Here is a 20,445-nt window from a genome sequence, read left to right on the forward strand (position 1 = left end):
TCAACGTAACCCTCTGCTGTTGAAGAACTGTCATTATATCTGCACCATTGTTCGCCAAATGTGATGCTGATCGGCGAAAGCAATGCCCGGAATATTCATCGCAGTTCGGCAACTTGAGATATTTTGCAATAATTCGGGGCATCTCGCCTATTTTGTTCAACCCAATTGGTTGCACTGTGCAACGTCATTGTCGATAAAATATGAAAAACCGTTTGTGAGTTATATGTACAGGTCTTAAGCAAGCATACTGTTTGATTAAGCCTATCCGCATTGCATTTGTAATCGCAAATAGCCTTGGACGTTTAGTTTTGGTTTTTGGTACCGTCACAAAAATTGAATCGGACTTGTAATCTATATCATCCGTAAGCAAATTTTATAGTTCCTCCCGTCTGCATGCTCCGGAATAACCAATTATAAGAATTACCTATAAATGTATCAGTGTGTAAATTAATTGTATTTCGAACAAAAAAAGTTCATACATTTAATTCTTAGTAATCTCATTTAAGTGTGTAATAAATTATGAAGATTCAAAGAAGTCGTGTTTCAGTATATCGATGGCTTAAGTGCAAAAAGTCGTATCCCCAATAACCCTAATTGTTCAGGGGAAACAAAAAACCTTCTGATTTTAAGAGAATTTTATACTCAATTGCATTTATTGCTTTATAATATAAGTTATGTGATTTGGCAACGTTATTTACCAACGTATTTACCCTTCTGTTTATTATTCAGAAACGTGGTGGGTTACGACATTTGGTACTCAAATGTTTTGTGGCCTACGACCTTTTAACCCTTTAATATGAAATAATACTCCACACAGAATTCAAGAACATTATTTATTTATTTATTACAAAGGTAATTAAGTATCTTTTTTCTTGGCACAGAAAGGAATGTTTTTATAAAATTCTTTTACTTCTAATGGCAGAACTTGTGTGAGTTCTTGCAGATGATCAAATTTTTTTTTACTAATTGGAATTCTTTTATTATCCAGTTGCTGTTTGATTAAAGTAGTTGGAACCTTGGTTCCTCTTTGTGGAAGTGGTGTATAACTATCCTGCTGGTAGTCTGTTTTAAAGTAGATAGTTCCATCTGGATCATACCGCAAACATTTTAAATGATTAACAGTAGGATCACCTGTTTTCCGACCGGGTCTAATAGATTGATATCTGAAACCATCTTTAACATCAAAGTTGATAAAGAAATCATGGGTTAGATATCGAACTAAAAACGGGAAGGGTTTTTTTCTAGCTTCCTTTATAAAAATCGGGTACTGGCTTGGAAGATGAATTTCTCGCCACCTTAACTTCTTCTCTATTAAAGCATGAGCCGAATCAACTTCCATTTGTGTGTGACCTTTTTCCAAAAATTTTTGGTAAATAGTTACATCATGTTCTACTGCGAAATTAAGAAGTGCGTTTGCAAGTACAACATTTCTGTTTTGATATCCACATCCGTCTGAGTAAATTACTACTGTTTTTTTTTCCATAAGGCAAAATTCCTCCAAGTGCTTGATTATGCAGGTAGTAAATATTGATGATACAAGCTCGCCCTCCGTTTCATTCCAGCAGTAATTTACACAGTTGTGATCTTCCAAATTATAAATAGAAAAGTTGTGAACTTGCAATTTGCTTTTGAAATAAAGTTTGCTGGCATATAACATTGGACACAGCTTAACTGCCTGCACATCCATAGTAAATACATAGCATTCTCCTCGTGATGCAGCTTCCTTATCGTTGTTTTTCTCCCTTCTGGCTTGTTCCTTCCTTTCTATGTGATGTTGATAATCTTCCTCCGAAACTTGCTGTACTTTATAAGAACAGCAGAGATCACATTGGTCCTTTTTTGGACGATGAATGGAAATATTCATTTCAGTCAGTGTAGTCATGAAGACACAGATAGAAAGCGGTGTACTTTGTTGTTCCTCACAGTAATGTTTGTATAAATTGTAGAGCTCCGTTTTATTTTTGAATGATTCCTCAAAGTATAATTTTTTAGTATTTGCTCGACAGTAATGAGATGGTAATTTAGGAATTGAATTTATAAATCTGGTCATGATGCCTTTTAGTTCGTAGTTCTTTCGTTGTTGATGAGTGCGAGTTCTTTGAGTTTCTTTACACTTCGGCATCCCATGTATACTTTCATTCGTCACCCAACTTCTCACTGACCTTTCTTTTAGTCCTAAGGTACTTAGAAAAAATTTTTTGCATACTTTCAGTTTTACATTAATTCCAACTTGAACGCTATAATAAAATGACCCCTTCCTTCTAGAGTCATCCTGTACATAACATCTTTTTTTTTCTTCATAAGTTACAAGGGACCTGACATAACTTTTTTTGTCCTCCCAATTCAATTTCCAAAATTTTTCAAATATCTCCATTCTTACTTGTTCATCTATTTTATTACAAAATCTAGCGCTGGACTTGCACTCACATACAACTCCTAATTTTCGAGCAAACTTCTTCACTTCATTTCCTTGCTGATCTTTTATAGTAGACTTATATTCTTTACCCTCCATTCTCAGTTTCTTATTAATTAGTCTCTTCCATGTGGATGTGTCTTTTTTTCTTTTCCTAATTCTTTTAACAGGTCTCTTCGTTAATTGTTCCTCATTCTTCGTTGCATCAGTTGAACTGCTACTGTCTTGATCATCTGGCACATAATCGGTTTGAATTTCACTATCGTGTTTTTCTTTATCGTCATATTCAATCGCTTCTATTAGATTAATATTTTTCCTATTCATGTGGTCGTCTGGTAGTATCTCCTGAAACACAAAAAGAAAATGATTGCCAGACTTACCTAGTTCAACACACTGCCACCATGATCATTTACCTGCGCAGTCTGATGGCTATCCTCAACATTTTTTTCATTACTTCCTCCATCAACTGAATGAAGGATAATTTCGTTACTTATCACATTGTATTGTAACGAATTATCTTCTGTAAGATTTATGTCGTCAAATATTACAGGAATCTCATCCAACATGACATGCTGGTTAACATCTAAGTCTAATGATACAGGCTGTAGAGTAGTTAAATGTGGTTCATTCGACGTTGAGTGTTCATGATTTTCAAAGTTCACATGATTTCCATCAGGGGTCTTGTTTTTATCAGAATTAATAGCAGCGGCGAGAGCCATAATTTTTAATGTTCGGTATGCCATCCTGAAAGATCAAAATAGGTACCTACTCATTCTTTGTCTTAAATTGACCTTTAAAATTGCATGAATTTTAAAATCAGTTTTAAGGTTTAAAAGTAGCGGTGGGTACGGGATTATATGTATAAAATCGAAAATTAATGATTAGGTAACATCACATTTGGTATCAAAACGCAATTTAAAGTTAGGCAGAATTGGAACAATAATTACCGGTAGGTACGTTCAAGGGATACAAAATGTCGTAAGCCGCAAATACAGGTTGTAAGTTCTCAACACGTAAAATGTCGTATCGAACTGAACACGTTTTATTCAATTGAATTAAGGTAATAGTGGAAAAATTAGAAAATATTTTATGTAAAAAGTAAACACAGCAAACTATTACACGATAAATTCTATAACTAACATAAAACTTACCTAATAACGGTACAAAACACTTTAATATATTGAGTCGAGATGCACTTGTGACTTGACACTGTAAAACGCATTCACAAATTGTGGCTTACGACGTTTAACAAACCAATTTAAGCACTTTGTTGATACGACGTTTTGTTTTGGCGCGTAAAATGCATTTTCTAGGCGATTGTGAGTTACGACGATTTGTTAGAATCTGCACGTGAGGCAAATGATTCGAATGGCGCGAAAAACGATTTTTTGAAATTTTGGTGGGTTACGACGTTTTGCACTTAAGCGATCGATATGCAATACCCAATTTCCTGAACAGCGCTCGGGTATTTCACTTTACAATGAAGTTGAAAAACATCAACGTTCATGAGTGTGCTACCCTGTTAAACAAAAATTTAGCAAAATTTCGCCGGAGTAAATTACAGTGCATTCGTTTAACTGGTCCTTAATTTTTTGAAATCTATTCAGTATTAACTGGTCAGGAACATTTTCTGTAGACCGTGCTTGTCATTAAATGACAGTTTACCCGAGCGCTGTTATAATAATTTGGGTTTGATGTAGTTAAATTAGCGCAGGGAATGTGAGGTAATTTATGTAGTAAAGTAAGTTTAATGCGTTTTACATACAGGAAAAAAATTAAAGTGTTACCAATTAATGGAACATAACGCATTTACAATTTATTACATGCCCAAATATGTCTTCCTCTATAAAGTGATAATAATTTAATTTAAAGTAAACATAGCAGTAGTGCTTAATGGATGCCTATAATTAATAGGGAAAAAAAACCTGGACCTAAATATAATAAATAAGTAAAAATGAATCGTCGTCTATGAACTTCAAATCACATTAAGCAATAAACGTAATCAAGCCAATCCGTTTTACGTAAAGCAAAATCACCCATAATTAGGTGTTGTGATAAATACAAATTCGCGTATACGTATTTAAGTGGAAGTAGCATTTCATTTCACCTATCGATCACAGCAAAAGGGGTCTAGGTACATATTTTATAGGGAATTTTATACAATTAATTGTAATGTGATCCGAAACGCGAAAAAAACCATCGTAAAACTGTCGTTCATTCCTTATTCAGTTCAATAAGGGTCTGAAATAACGTAATCTATACTAATACATTTGTTTCGGATTTTCAGGAATCATAAAATTTTAGTTAAGTGGACACTTATGGGTAAAGATAAAATACAAATATCAAGTGCAAACAGTTTTACATTAAGAAACCTTCGGAGGGCGGAGAAGGGCAAGCATCCTTCTGAAAAAAAAGCACATTACTTGATTCACCAGACTGTCTTTTCCCGTGTGAAAGATGTAGCATCTTTGTGTTGTATGAAAGTTTTACAGTGACGTGAATACTTACTTTTACTGTAAATTCGATAAGGCCTTCATATAATTAGGATCGAACATCACTTGGGTAAGTTCGTTTGATCTTATGATTATCGGCACTACAGCGATTCATTGGAAGAAAATAAAGGAAATAAAATGCAATAGACATCTTTCAATCAAATATATTTATAAAAAAAAATTCTACGGTGTTGTTAATGCACCTCATTGTAAATGTAAGAGCCCCAAATGTCGTCATAATTGGTGGGCCGGCGTGGGGGGTGGTTACCAAAAAGATTGGATTTCCACCTATTCTTATCATCACCGTCTTGGGGGTATCTGCGGGCCGGTCGATCCACAACTCAGGTGGGCAATAACCCCATATTTCGATTTCTGATAAAGAAAAAAAAGTAAGTAATTCAGTGTCTTAAAGATTTAAACTTATCGCGATGCCCCATTGTAGAATGTACCACGACGAAATATGTTAGGTACTATAAATATCTTATGTGAGAGTCTGTATTTATATGGAATTAAGAAAAATGGGAATCTAAGGGATGGGATAAATGATGAACGTAAAGATAAGATGTTGCGCGCATTTAAGGCGGGGGGTTGTGAATAAAATTAAAACACTTTTAGGTAATTTAGTTCCATTCCTATTAAAAAATGAGGTCGTTTAACTTTTTTTAGGTTATTTAGATAGTAAAGTAGGTATTTTTTAATCAATGCCTTTTATATACAGTGTATTCAATCTTAATGGAATAAATCGCGTATGATTATTTTGATGCCATAGTTCGACTGTATTAAGTTAATGGATGTCTAATTTATTACTGCACTAAATTACTATGAATATTTTAATTACACATGATTTAACACGTCTTAATGGAAGACGGTGTATGAGTAACATACTTGAAATACGCGTAAAAGTTAATGGATTTACAATTTATTATTGTAATAATTCTCGTTTGAATGTGAGTTTGATTATAAAAATAATAATCGAATTTTGGATGTCTCTAAGTTAAATTAGAATGAAACAGCTTTCTCATAAAACGTAAAAATGGACAGAAACATTCACTTCACTCGTATTTAGTCATTGTTTCGTGTTCGCGTTAAGGGTTGCAGGCGCTTGACAGCCATACACACACTTAGCTATTTTTGAATGGGATTCATTTATTTTCCTTTATTACTTTACGTAACTGAATAAATTTACTAAATAAAAATTATAAGCCTAGATCGAAGAGTTTTCGAATGATGTGAATTTTTTTCCCATAACTTGGTGAATCTTTTACAAAGTAAATCCTGTTATAGACAAAACGATATACTTAACCCATTATTATTAACGTTTTATACATGACTACTGAATGGATGTAAGGTGTGTTATCTTTTATTCTAAAACGAAATGCTTGGTAAAGGGTTTATTTTTAAAAGGCAATAAAATGTAATAGAAATCGGAAAGTTTTTATTCAAAAGTATTTATGAAAAAAAATTCCAGTGTATTATTGGTTTCACGCATGGTGAATGTGATCGGCCCAAATGATGTTATGATAGGCGGGCCGGTGGGGGGAACCGTTGTCACAAATAGGGGTGTTCCTTCAAAATTTTTCACGATGACCGTCTTGGGGGTATCTGCGGCCCGGTCGATCCACAATTCGAAAGGGACCACGTCCCAAATTTCGATTTCTGATAGGAAAATAAGTAATTACTTTGATGCCTAAAAGATTTAAGTTCTACTTACCGTGAGTAGAAAAGGTTGAGAAAAAACAAATAAGATGCCGGTGGAAATCACCGTCTCCGTATCCTTTTGGTAGCGAATGTAGCCGGTCACCTTTTTCGCCGTCAAGAGTACGTGAAAGATTGTCACGCTTATCTTCGCCTGGCCCTTCTGGTGTTAATGAGGATGTAGCAGATACAGATTTGTTGGACTGCTCAGCCGGGGTAGAAAGTTGGAATGCGTTTTCTTTTTACAACTGTCAGTGAGAACAGTTACTTCGCCGAGAGAGGTGAACGTGCTTGCTGTGGCACTTATTGTCTTTATTGCCTTCCTTTAACTGTCATCGAGTACAGTTTGTTCGCCGAGTGAGGTGAACGTGCCTAGTGTGGCACTTGTTGGCTGTATTGCCTTCTTTTAGCTGTCGGTGAGTACGTACAGTTGTTCGCCGAGTGAGGTGAACCTGTTTTATTTCGCATTTGTTAAATTTTTAACATAGGTACCTATACCTAGTGTGCTGGAGTTCTTGTGCCTAGGGTGACACTAATGGGGTCCTTACCCTAGAAGACCGACTGTAAATTCAGTTATGTCTTTGTTATATTGGTTTTTATAATCTAATACGGTCTTGCCCATTACAAGCTTTATAGTTTTTGCTTGTGTAAGGCCGGGGGTTTTGATTTGTTGCTTATAATTATCTGGCGTTGCAGATGAAACAATTCAGGAGCTTCGTGAAGACGAGTCTGAGGACGTGCTTCCGCCAGCTATTTTAACTCTGTTAGGTGAAGATGACATTATGAAAAAAAGATTTTCCGATTCATTCCATCCGGACTTGGCTGGACAAAATTGTTAAAATTAGGGTTGTCGGAAGACATAAAACAAATCTAATCAAAAAGTATCTTCCACCGAAAAACTGCCCGGATTTGTTACCTCCAAAAATTAACCCGGAGGTAAAAGTTGCGGTGCAAGACGGAACATTTCGGAGAGACATACGATTGAGTCAACTTCAACCGCAGTTAAGTGCTGCGATTTCTGGTGTTGTCACAAATTTAATTAAGGAAGGAAGCGGAGAACACATATCGTATACATTGAAGTTTTGAACGATGTAGGACGTTTGCTGAGTGACATCTACCATACCGATTCCATATCGCGGAGGAACCTGATCGCACTCAATTTAAATAAGGATTTACGGAATACCTTAAAAATACTTCCATAACCGAGTGGTTATTTGGATTTGGACATAAAGACCGTAAAAGATTTGGAAAAATCTGCAAATCAAATATAGGTACCTAAGAAGCGTATATTCTCTGGACCGTCATTACCTTCGAAACAAGGAAACGAAAAACGTCCGTTGTTGCAGAAGCACCAGCTTACACTCACCTGAAGAGGCAGGAACGTTACAAACATTTCCAATCCAAACAAGGACAGAGGGATCATTAGAGGTTAGTAGTCCTTGTGGAAGACTCAAACAGTTTGCTTTAGATGGGAGTGAGTTATTTATTGACAATAGGATAGTGTCCTATATTAATGGATTTTATATTCCCTTTCATACTAAACCAAGTCAACGTGGTGTACCTGTAGAACCAAAATGGTCACAAAAAGAATCCTAAATAATATAATCCAAGATTTGTTGCTTAGGAGGGCTATCAGTATATACAATTTTCTTGTACCTAAGCCAGATGGATCTAATCGATTGATTTTGAATTTAAATCATCTTAATAATTTTATTAAAAACATCCGATACCGTCATAGGAAAACCGTATTTTTGTGCCTTTTTAATGTGTAGCACTAATTTATTTTCATTGGCCTCCCTCAACATGCTGTCAGGTCCCATTTTCCCAGTCGTAGATACATTTTTCTTTATTTTCCTTTCAAGGGTTTTCCTAGGAATGCCATAATTTTTTTAAGCACCGTTTACAGAAGAACTGTTTTTCACAGCTTCAAATGCCAGCCTAAGATTTTCTTCAGTATAATTTCCACGATTTGAATAGAGTCTTTTATACTCCGTCGGCATTGTTTTTGCAATTACTTAATCGGAAATGAGTTAAACTGTAGGGAAACGAAAGAAAAATAAGTGGTAATCTATCCCTTCCGTTTGGTGGCCATCTATCCCGAGTCCTAGGTAGAGATGGCCAACGTCACAATCAAAGTCCACTTTATACTTTTAACTGCTTACAGAGGTTAGGTTTCCTTAATAAACACTGTACTCACCTAATGTGTAGAGCGCAACAGCCAATTTCGACTTATACGTTCACAAGTATATATATATATATATATACATATTGAGAGTACCAAGTTACCTCCAAAATAGATACGTACCGTACGTTCTTCCCTCATATATAACGTTGTTACCTCCGATTTCGGAGGTAACAACGTTTCTCTATGTTTTCAACAGAAACCACGATAAGAAGACAGTACTAACTCAAATACGAAATTTATGTTGGAGGTGATATCGAAGCCTATAAGCATGCAATTTTTTGAAATAGTTCACATATATAACACCGGCGCTGGTGTATCACTGCGTATATACGGAAACGATGCACGAAGGGTGAGGTTACCTCCGCCTATATTTAACAATATCTCTTTTACATGGTTCGTACGTTATCGCCTCCCACGTTTGGCAGCATCGCATCGCAATACGTGCTTATTTAATTTTGAATATTATGAATGTTAACGCTGTCCGAGCACCATGCATCGAAGGAGCAAGTTAATTCTTAAATTGGCGCGAAACAATTACGGTAAGTATTTCTAATTAACTATGTTCTTATAGATAATTAGGCAAACTTTATTCATTTTATAAAACATAATTTGCTGAACAATTAAGTTATTGCACGTGCAATAAGTTATCGCAATGAAATGCTTAACTGGGAATTTTTAAATACAACGCATATTCAACGGCAATAAGGGGCGGTTATGAAATGTTGATTATACGAAATATGTGGATATTTTGTTTAAGTTCTCGTTTTGAATTTAAAATGTGCGAAAACAGTTTTTCAAAAATTTAAACTTTCGATATACTTTCCGTATTATATCGAAATCTAATATACAATGTCAATATTTTTAATACGTGTTTTGCGCTTTTCGACTGTATTAGTGTACTTTAATTTATCTCGAACAATCTTAGTAATGTTTATATTGTAGAAAACAATGAAAAGTCGCCGCCAATGCCACCACTTAAACTGGATGAGGATTTACGCCATACACGAACTTCTGTAAGTACCAAAAGTGTTTCTTTTATAATTCTAGTTACAAAGAACATATGAATGTCCCGTTTTCTGTGTAAGTAACTATTCCATAAACCTCAAGCAACTATGCAGAATCAAAAGCGCAACCTAACTTTTGTATTTGCCCAATCCATTTTTTTTTTGTTTTTAAGATATTTACATGAAATTTTGTATGCAGGGACCTCGAGTAAAAGTGAAACTAATGCCAAATGAAAGTTTGTTTTGCGCATGCGCAATTTTTTTATTTCTTAAGATATTTACATGAAATTTTGTACGTAGGCACCTGAGTAAACGTGAAACGAATGCCGAAACAAAAAATTTGTTTTTGCAAGCGAAATCCAATTTTTTTATTCCTTAAGACATTTACGTGTAATTTTGTATGTACCTAGGTACCTCGAGTAAAAGTAAACTAATGGCGAAACAAAAAAATTGTTCTGCGCATGCTCAATCCAATTTCTTTTATTCCTTAAGCTATTTATTTACATGTAATTTTGTATGTAGACACCTCGAGTAAAAGTAAAACAAACAACGAATCAAAAAATTTGTTTTGCGCATGCGCAAATCAATTTTTGTATTCTTTAAGATATTTACATGAAATTTTGAATGTAGGCGCCTCGAGTAAAGTAAAACTAAAACCGAATAAAAAAATTCGTTTTTCGTTTGAGCAATCAAATTTTTTTATTTGTTCGGATATTTACATGCAATTTTGAATGTAGACACCTCGAGTAAAAGTAAAACTAACACCGAATCAAAAAATTTGTTTCGCGCATGCGCAATCCAATTTTTGTATTCCTTAAGATATTTACATGAAATTTTGAATGTAGGCACCTCGAGTAAAGGTAAAACTAATTCCGAAACAAAAAAAATTGTCTGCGCATGCTCAATCCCATTTTTGTGTTCCTTAAGATATTTACATGTAATTTTGTAAACCTCGAGTAAAATTAAAACTAAAACCGAATCAAAAAATTCGTTTTTCGCATGAGCAATCAAATTTTTTTATTTGTTCAGATGTTTACATGTAATCTTGTGTGTAGGCACTTCGAGTAAAAGTAAAACTAATGCCAAAACAAAAAAAATGTTTTACGCATGCTCAATCCAATTTTTTTATTCCTTAAGATATTTACATGTAATTTTGTGTGTACGCACCTCGAGTGCTGTCTGTCTGTCCTTGTGTTTAGAAACGTTCGATCGCTTTGAAACTAGTTACACATGTTCTTAAGGATATACAAAGATTCGCTATTTTTTAAGCTGAGTAGACTATTGTGCCAAAAAGTTACAGCCCAAAAACGATCTTGAGGATCGTTAGGTATTCAGTTGTATCGAATTTTTTCATATGCTACTAATTTCTTACCTACGTCCTTGATGAAATTCGAAAATTTCAAGTCCATATTCTTTAAAACACCAGATATCATTTCATTTAAAGCTTTCGCGCGAACACTTTATATAAAACGTTTGCTTTTTTATCATAATTATACTCACTGTACTATACTAATACTATTACTAATGACTCCACCTACAATGTACACAAATATATTCCTTTAACCCTAAAGCTGGCATAATCGCGTATTTTTCGATGCGGCATATTTACAATTGATTCGATAATGTATTGAATTCCGTTGCAGGCATGGATTAAAGAGAGTCAATTTGATGAGTGTAATGATGATGTATGTAAGGAAAATATAGATCCTGAAACGACTCTTGAGGTGACAAAAAATACGCGCCCTACAAAGGATGATGAAGTTTTGAAGACGATTTTTGACAAATGCAAAAAAGCTGCGGCATGTACTTCCACAAATTGCTCTTGTTCATATGTATCAGATACCACTTCTAGTGAATGCACTTCAATAATAATACCTGTTCAACAACTTTCGAAACCTAAGGTACCGAAATTATGAAGTTGTTTTTGTTTTTATCTAGTTAATACACTTAAATTATTTCATTTATGTGAACGTTTGCAGTGTAATGAACGAAGCCTAAATCACGTATTTTTTTATTAATAGTTTTGTTCAAATTTTTTATTTTGGCTTTAATTCAATGCAGCTAAGTACCTACACTTTGCCACGAATTTGAAATTTGTGAGATATATTTTGTTGGGTATTTTTCAAAAAGATCAAAACAAAAGTTGATACCAAAATCAAAGATCGAAAAATGTATTAATTAAAAAGCAATGGTGGGAATTTTACTGGTCACATTATAACTTTTTCTTTCAATTTATTTGATTTTTTGTAATTGCAGTACATCACTAAATTTTAGATATCACATGAAGAAAAAGGCAGTTTAGAAAAAAAGATTGGCATTCCGGACCCAATGCCGCAGACCAGTGAAAGTGTTACAGGTGGTCCACATAATTCCTGTAAAGTGCAAATATTATCAGTCATCAGTATTAATCCATTAAGCCATAATGACTTTAGCCAAAATGCAGAAAGTTTTTATAATGATGACAGAAGAGACAGAGATTACCAAATTAATGCCTCAGAGACTACTTCAACATCTATTGTATCATATGATCCTATTGATATCAACTCTGATATTAAACCTAAAACGGCAGATAGTAACAAAGACACTGATCAGCCATTATCAGAAACGGAATTTGTAAAGGTAAGTACATATTATAAAGGGCGTTACACGACCGTTCGAAAAAAAAAATCGGGTTGTAGAGGGCATCAAAACAAGCACTTTTCCAAATAAACCGAGAGTCCAACGTGTTTCGTTTGGGAGCCACCCCCCAAAGAGTGTTGAAATCTGCATTTCTTCTTTAATTTTTTTCTCAGCAACCATAAGAGTTACAAAGTCGGGTGGCATGTCTTTGAATAGGTTTTTGGGTATGCTCTTTCCGATTTAGCAATTTTTTTTCAAAATTCTTACCCCTAAACGAGGGTGCAAAAAATTCTGATTTCGACGAAATTTGGTATCTGGGGGTTTTTTAACATGAAAATCACGAATCTGAAATTAGTTTTTGAAAATTCGAAAAAAAAAGTTCCACTGCAATTCTTGGGGTGACAACGAAAATAGAGATAATTCCACGAAATTTGTTGTGTACATACTAGACGAGTTAAGGAACAAAACTGTCGAACAGTTTTTTGAAATCACTTTTCAAACAGAACGTTAATTTATTGTTATTTGCGATATTTTCAAGTAACTACACGCGAAATTAGACGACTTGCTACTAGTGACTAGTAGAATGTGTACACTTTTAGACCCGACGGACCAACATTCAAGTGAGTATAACTTTTGTTTGAAAAGTTATTTTAAAAAACTGTTCGACAGTTTTGTTCCGTAACTCGTCTAGTATGTACACAACAAATTTCGTGGAATTATCTCTATTTTCGTTGTCACCCCAAGAATTGCAGTGGAACTTTTTTTTTCGAATTTTCAAAAACTAATTTCAGATTCGTGATTTTCATGTTAAAAAACCCCCAGATACCAAATTTCGTCGAAATCAGAATTTTTTTTTGCACCCTAGTTTAGGGGTGCGCCCTTTAGGGGTAGGAATTTTGAAAAAAAAATTGCAAAATCGGAAAGAGCATACCCAAAAACCTATTCAAAGACATGCCACCCGACTTTGTAACTCTTATGGTTGCTGAGAAAAAAATTAAAGAAGAAATGCAGATTTCAACACTCTTTGGGGGGTGGCTCCCAAACGAAACACGTTGGACCCTCAGTTTATTTGGAAAAAGTGCTTGTTTTGATGCCCTCTACAACCCGATTTTTTTTTCGAACGGTCGTGTAACACCCTGTATAAACAACTACTCAAGTTGTTTACGTTTGTTTAAAATTCGTACAACTGTCATTCCTTTAGTTACATACCTACAAAGTAGACAAGCCAAATGGAATAAATTCATTCTTTCGGTTATTTATCGAAAATACCGAAACACGTCAGATTTAAACTATTAATTGACATTCTTCAACGTGAAAATATGATCCCTACCTTCAGCCCCCTTCGAGTGACAGTTGTAACCCCCAATTTTATAATTGGGAAGTATGGGCTTGTGATAGGTATATCGTTTCAACGGTATCTCCATACTCTATCTAAAAACGCTATTTTAAAATTTAAAGTGTAATAATCACTTGCATGACTTGAAACTATACAGTGTAATCAACGAAATCCAAATCGTATGTTTTTATTAATAATTTTGTTCAAAATTTTATTTTGGCATTAATTTTTGCTTCAATGTAGCTGAAGTAAATTTTTCCACAAAGTTGAAATTCGCGAGAAAAATTTTTAGGGTATTTTTAAAAAATCAAAGCAAAAATTGATGCCAAAATCAAAGATAAAAAAATGTATTAATAAAAAACCTAAGATGGGAACTTCGGGGGTCACACTCGCACTTCTTTCAAATTAATAGATATGTAATTGTATAACATCACTAAATTTTAGATATCACATGAAGAAAAAGGTATTTTAGAAGAAAACTTTGAGATTTTTGACCCAAAGCCATCGATCAGTGAAAGTTTTACGGGTGGTCCACATAATTCCTGTAATGAGTTTAGCCAAAATACAATAGAGGCAGAAAGTTCTGATAATGATGACAGCAGAGACAGAGATTACCAAATCAGTGACCCAGCCTCAGACACTACTTCTACATCTAGTGTATCATCTGATGCCATCGATATCAAAACTGAAGTTCGTAAACCCAAAACCGCATCTAGTAACAAAAACATTGACCAGCCATTATCAGAAACGGTATTTGTAAAGGTAGGTACATATTAATAATCATCAAGGTATCTCTAATTTCCTACTCAAGTTACTTTTATTTAGAATACTTGCAACTCTCATTCCTTTAATTACATACACACAAATTTTGCACCCCAAGTGGAAATGCGTAATGTAACGTCTGCAGTAGGTCGGTTGCATTTTTCAAGATTTTGTGCTGTTCGGTAATGTAAATAATTAATTAATACATACGTTCTATACATAAAACCGACCGAGATTTCAAATCAATGGACATAATTATAGTATACAGGGTCGACAAGCCAAATGCAATAAATTCATTATTTCGGTTAATTCAAGAAAATCCCAAAACACGTCTAATTTAAATTATAAATTGACTTTCTTCAACGTGAAAATATTATCCCTATCTTCAACCCCCTTTGAATGACAGATACAAACCCCAATTGTATAAAGGTGAAGTATGGGCTTGTTATATACCGTTTGAAAGCTGACTTCATTCTCTATCAAAAAATGTTAGTTTTTTCTAACGTATTGCTCACGTAAAAAATATATATTACTGAATTCCGGTATCGGATGATTTTATTCTTTTATGTGAATTTTTGCAATAAATTTGAAAACAATTTCATTTATGGATAGAGGATGAAGAGTAGTTCAGAGCAATTAAAAAGCTTGGGGTTTTAGCTATCCCTCGAAAGAAGTTAAATGTAGGGATAACATTTTCACGTTGAAGAATGTCAACATAAAATTTAAGTTCTACGTGTTTCAGGATTTTCTATAAGCAACCGAAATAATGAATTTATTCCATTTGGGTCGTCCACCCTGTATACTATAATTATGTTTATTGTTATGCATCTCGTCCGGTTTTGTGAATAGAACGTATATAATAATTAATTATTTACATTACCGAACAGCACAAAATCTTGAAAGATGCATCTAAAATACTACAGACGCTATGCATTGTCACTCGGGGTGACATTTTAACGAACACAACGTACTTATCTACAGTTACAAACTATACATTTGTTTCAGAAAAACCGCTTGCCACATCGAAAAATTAATCGTTGCAACTATTGCGATAATGACGTATTAATAAAAAATTTTGTCCGTCATTTAGAGAGACATCATTATTCAGAAAAAGATGTTAGAGATATGTTAGCGTTACCTACAAAAAGTAAACAAAGGCGCATTGCTCTTCATTTACTTAGAAACAATACGAACTTTGAGTTATTTGTAAATGGAACCACTCGCCCTAACCGTACTGATCCCAAGAGGTCAACAGGAAAAGCACAATATTATCCATGCGTATATTGTAAGGGGTTATTTTTGAAAAGCTACTTAAAACGGCACGCAAAGTCATGTAAATCCCAGGATATTGCTACTGGTTCGAGTGAAAGGAGAATAAACCACATATCTCATTCGATGACTATTACTGCATGTGCAATGGACCCAACTAACGTTATTTCCCGGTTAAATGTGAAGGAGCAAGTAAGTAAAAGATAACAATATTTTATTATGTGACACAATCGGACCCATATCTAAAAACTACAAAAAAAGAACTTTTATAAAAAGTAGGTACGCGTTTCGACAGCAACGGTGTTATCATCAGCAGTTGGTCGCTGCTGATGAGAACTTTGCTATCGAAGCGCCTACCGTTTCTTTAAGTTTTTTTATTTTGGTGTTTCTATCTTAATGCACGGTACTATATTTTTACATTTTTGAAAAATTAATTATGTATGAGCAATACTGGAATAATTAATACTTTTAGATTATTATTAATGTTAAATTTAATTAATTAATAATACTTTAAGTAATTACCCTATTTGATAGGTCTTCAATCTTATGAAAGGAGATGACATCGCTTTCGAAGCGAAAAGAGACCTCCTTATCGTGCATTTTGGAAACTCTTACCTTATGAAACACAAAAGAGAGAGGATGGCGATTTCATGTAGTAACAGAATGCGAGAACTTGCACGATTATTGATTTCTTATCGAAGAATTCTTAATAAGGGACCAGAAACTTCCTTTAAAGATTTATTACACCCCGAAAATTTTGATAACGTGGTTACGGCCGTCCGACATATTGTGGGGTATGATTTTGAAAAGAAAACATTTAAGGCACCTAGTCTAGCGATGCATCTTGGAACTTCCCTCAAGATGGTGTGTGATGAACTCACTCATTTGATTTTAAAGCAAAGCAAGGGGTTTAAATGTAAATCTACCGATGATTCTCAAAGATGGTTGCAGGATATAAAAAATTTTAAAAAGTTAGTTATTTCACGATGGAATACCGAAATTTCCTCTTTAGCAAACAAAGATTTGCTTGAAAAGAGATGGCAAAAACCTTTATTGTTACCGTTGGTCAGTGACGTCAAGAAGTTTAGAGATGGGATTATGGAAATAGCTAGAGAATGCCAGAATAAATTTCACATGAAAGAGGACAATGAACATACCTATAAATTACTTGTGCAGTGTACTCTGTCACTGCTTATTGTTTTTAATAGAAGACGCATAGGAGATGTACAATATTTAAAAATTAAGGATTATACAATTGGAAAAAAAAGCAACATTAAAGATTTTGAAAATGCTCTAACGGAAATGGAAAAGGCGTTAACGACTAAGTATAAGAGAGTTGTCACTGGTGGCAAAGGTTCAAGGCCAGTTGTAATTTTAATCCCAGAACTAATTCAAAATTTTATGGGCGTCCTGTTAGAACATCGAGAAAAATATATTCCAAATGACAACGAGTATGCTTTTGCGATGCCTGGTAGCAAGATAAAGTGGGGAAAGGGAGATGTTGCAATTAGGAATTTAGCAACGATGGTTAACCTGGAAGCTCCTGCAGCAATAACGAGCAATAAACTTAGAAAACATATAGCAACAATAATGCAGCTGCTGAATTTATCAAAAGATGAAGCTAAACAATTCTCTACTTTTATGGGCCACACCCAAAAAACACACGATGAATTTTATGAGTAAGTTTTGTTGTTTAAAATTTAACCTTGGCACAAATAATGTAAAATTTAACGTTAGTTGAGCATTGCACATTTGGAGGAAACGTAAATGTTACTGTTTTAGACTGCCTGTAGATCTGTATCAAACTGCAAAGGTATCCAAACTGCTTCTTATGATGGAAAAGGGTCGTTTGCCATTAGAATATAAAGGAAAATCTTTAGCGGAAATCAATATCGATCCGGATTTAGAATACGCGGAGGAAGACAATGTAGAAGGTAGGTACAGTATTACTAAACGACATAGAATCAGCATACCATTGTTCATTTAAAGAGAACCAAACTAAGATAAACGAAGTCACACAAACTACTTCACTAAGAGGATTCCATGAAAACCACACACAGTGTGGAAGGAACAGAAAGAAGCACAACATATAATATGAGTAGGTGAATAAGAAAAATTTTATAATACTTACCAAGTAAAATTTTTAGACAAACCTGAAAAAGGAAAAGGAAATGAAAAAAAGATGCCACAGATAGGTGATCATTGATCAAGAATCTAAAAAAAATGTTCAACTAATTAATAACATTTTTAGAGACACCCAACGAGGACGATTTAGAAACTATAACCAAAGAGAATGAAATCAGACGAGAGGAAAAACAAGGAGAAACATTTTTAGGTATTTTATTTATAGTTGATTCGTTTGTTTTTCAAAACATTTTGTTACCGTTTTAGACATAGACGTCACCAGTAACGGTCCAGCGGGCAAAAATCCCAAAAAGTTTACAAGAAAAAGTAAGCTATTTAATTAAGTAATTGTATTCTAATAAAGCTTTTTAGGCTGGTCAAATCGAGAATTGGATTTACTTCAAAAAGAATTTGCATCTTATATTAAAAAAAAAATTTATCCTTCGGGAGAATTAATGCAACAATTTCTCAAAAAGTACGAAATCAATCGTACAGTTTTAGTTGTGCGATCTAAGTTACAACATTTGATAAAGATGGCAAATAATGAATAAATAAATTCTACTTACATATGATCTTATTGAATATTACCTATACCTTATGCTAAGCAATACAAAGTGATTCATTTATCTTGAGATTATTTAATAACTTGATGGGATCATATTTTTTGGAAAAAAGTTTAATGGAAAAGTTGTGTAGTCCAAGAGAACTAATCGGTGATGACCTTGTCAATGCCTTTGATATTCAAGATAGTCAACTTTAGAGTTTTATATGAAATTTTGAAATAAAAATTACGGGAAATTTTACTATCGGACACCGGACAATTTTTATTATCAATTGCTTTGATCTTTCAATGTAGTAAAGTTAGAGTAGGGCTCTTCATGGTAGACATAATCAGATGTGTCCCAAAACATACACGCTTTACACCTACCAAACGTTCCGATTCCGATTTCCGAAACCATAGATGATACGACTATGGCCAAATTAGAAAAAAGTTGCACAATTAAAGAGTTATCGTGCTGTAAAGAAACCAGAATATTCAGATTACTTCCGACGATATGCCAGAAAAACCAAAATTTGCCGATTTCGTTTTGTATTTTTCGCTGACATTATTTGAACAGATGTAACAAAAACACGTTCTCATTGCTTCTGTTTAACTCTCTCAACGGTTTCTTGTACTCTAATAGTGGCAATGAAAAAGCGTTTTTTAATCTGTTCAAATAACATCAATAAAAAATCGGCTGAATGCGGTTTTCTGGCATATCTTCGGAAGTAAGGAGAATTTTCTGGCGGTCTTTACAGCATGTAAATTTTTTAATTGAGTAACTTTTCCTTAATTTGACCATTTTTGTGTCTTCTATGGTGTCCGAGAACCCCATGGTAGACATCCTTATCTTGGACACAGTTACAACACTGCAATAAACATAAAATCCAGTCAGTAAAGCTATTTATTTTTTCTAGCATAAGCAAGGAGATGTGTGTCTTATTATGTAAAATCTAAAATAAGTACACAATGCAAGCAAATGTAATCACTAAATTAACTACATAATCATTGACACTTTTACATAAACCATACCATATGCACAATACAACACAATACACACAATATTACCAATGGATTCCTTCTTGACTGTTATCTGAAAAAAAAGAAAATTAATTTAATAATTTACAAAGAAAGCGATAGAACTTTACCTTATCTAAATGCATCTTCCTTGAAGTAGAAAATAATTTTCACGATATTGGTCAAAATTAGCAATGACTGCTGCAGCAAACTGGAGAGTATTTTTAGAATAACCATTGCAAGTAAGGTCTAAACCAACATATTCGTCAATTGTGTTATCTGAAAAAGAGAAATAAGTTAAAATTATTTATATCTTTAACTAAAAAGCGATAGTTACTTACCGTATGGAAATGCTTCCTGCTGCTGAAGTCGTGTATATTTATGACATTGGCTTTGATTTCATTTACGATGACTACTGTAGCAAAAGTTTTATAAGTACATAATAAAGCATCACTTACAAAACCTAATGATAGACTTCCAAACTATTCAAATCTGTTTGATAAATCACATCTATAAATAAAAATATATCCTTTGATATATAGTGCCGGTTGCTCCCTCCATAAACGTGGCAACATTGCCGGAGGTGGAAACGATACATAGACTGCATGAATATACGGAAGGAAGTTGGTATACTTGATACAGAAAATATATATATGTTCTAATCAAAGAAATTGATACCCCTCTTTAGGGATTGTTATTAAGGGGGGTCTATAAAGAGTAATTTTGATAAAAGATGTGTCATAACACAATCTGGAGTTATGGAGGTTAGGTCGCCTGCTGAACGTACCGGAGGTAACAACTTAACAGCTATATATATATATATATATATATATATATATATATATATATGTAAAATGGCCATGCTAAGGTCATTTACTATTTTCTTAGGTACAGGTCGTTAAATCAACTCAAGTTTAATTTTTTTTAACTAAAACAGATCTTCAAGCTCAAAATAAAAAAATGGCACTTGACCATATTACCGACAGGG

At 33.9% G+C, this 20,445-nt stretch overlaps 1 protein-coding gene and 2 long non-coding RNA genes across 4 annotated transcripts; 1 reads left to right on the forward strand and 2 right to left on the reverse strand.

Annotated features, from left to right (window-relative positions):
• Positions 1–6,303: 6,303 nt before the first annotated feature.
• On the reverse strand, positions 6,304–8,834 carry LOC116160354. Its single transcript, XR_004143190.1, has 3 exons — positions 7,099–8,834; positions 6,617–7,052; positions 6,304–6,561 (listed from the first exon to the last, which is right to left on the reverse strand). It is a non-coding gene; the product is annotated as an uncharacterized LOC116160354 (long non-coding RNA).
• Positions 8,662–18,427, forward strand: LOC116160353. Of its 2 annotated transcripts, XM_031473543.1 has the most exons (14): positions 8,662–9,032; positions 9,211–9,324; positions 9,728–9,798; positions 11,433–11,690; positions 12,064–12,408; positions 14,189–14,506; positions 15,512–15,967; positions 16,310–17,454; positions 17,558–17,709; positions 17,765–17,873; positions 17,923–17,970; positions 18,027–18,110; positions 18,167–18,226; positions 18,272–18,427. In XM_031473543.1, the coding sequence occupies exons 2-10, from the start codon at positions 9,276–9,278 to the stop codon at positions 17,866–17,868; spliced, it is 2,898 nt and encodes a 965-aa protein (XP_031329403.1). In that variant the 5' UTR covers positions 8,662–9,032; positions 9,211–9,275; the 3' UTR covers positions 17,869–17,873; positions 17,923–17,970; positions 18,027–18,110; positions 18,167–18,226; positions 18,272–18,427. The 2 variants fall into 2 exon arrangements, with proteins under 2 accessions (XP_031329403.1, XP_031329402.1); XM_031473542.1 differs by having other exon boundaries at positions 8,662–9,324.
• Positions 18,428–19,449: 1,022 nt separating this feature from the next.
• On the reverse strand, positions 19,450–20,231 carry LOC116159753. Its single transcript, XR_004143044.1, has 3 exons — positions 19,799–20,231; positions 19,589–19,736; positions 19,450–19,533 (listed from the first exon to the last, which is right to left on the reverse strand). It is a non-coding gene; the product is annotated as an uncharacterized LOC116159753 (long non-coding RNA).
• Between the last annotated feature and the right edge of the window lie 214 nt (positions 20,232–20,445).

This window comes from Photinus pyralis, unplaced genomic scaffold, assembly GCF_008802855.1.
Source record: "Photinus pyralis isolate 1611_PpyrPB1 unplaced genomic scaffold, Ppyr1.3 Ppyr1.4_LG1, whole genome shotgun sequence".
Taxonomy (NCBI): domain Eukaryota; kingdom Metazoa; phylum Arthropoda; class Insecta; order Coleoptera; family Lampyridae; genus Photinus; species Photinus pyralis.

Excerpts from the sequence above, each read along its gene's own strand:
- LOC116160353 (XM_031473542.1), top strand. The coding sequence starts at position 9,276 with ATGCATCGAAGGAGCAAGTTAATTCTTAAATTGGCGCGAAACAATTAC. Across the intron at positions 12,409-14,188 it reads CAGAAACGGAATTTGTAAAG|ATATCACATGAAGAAAAAGG; the intron begins GTAAGTACATAT and ends ACTAAATTTTAG. Across the intron at positions 15,968-16,309 it reads GGTTAAATGTGAAGGAGCAA|GTCTTCAATCTTATGAAAGG; the intron begins GTAAGTAAAAGA and ends CCTATTTGATAG.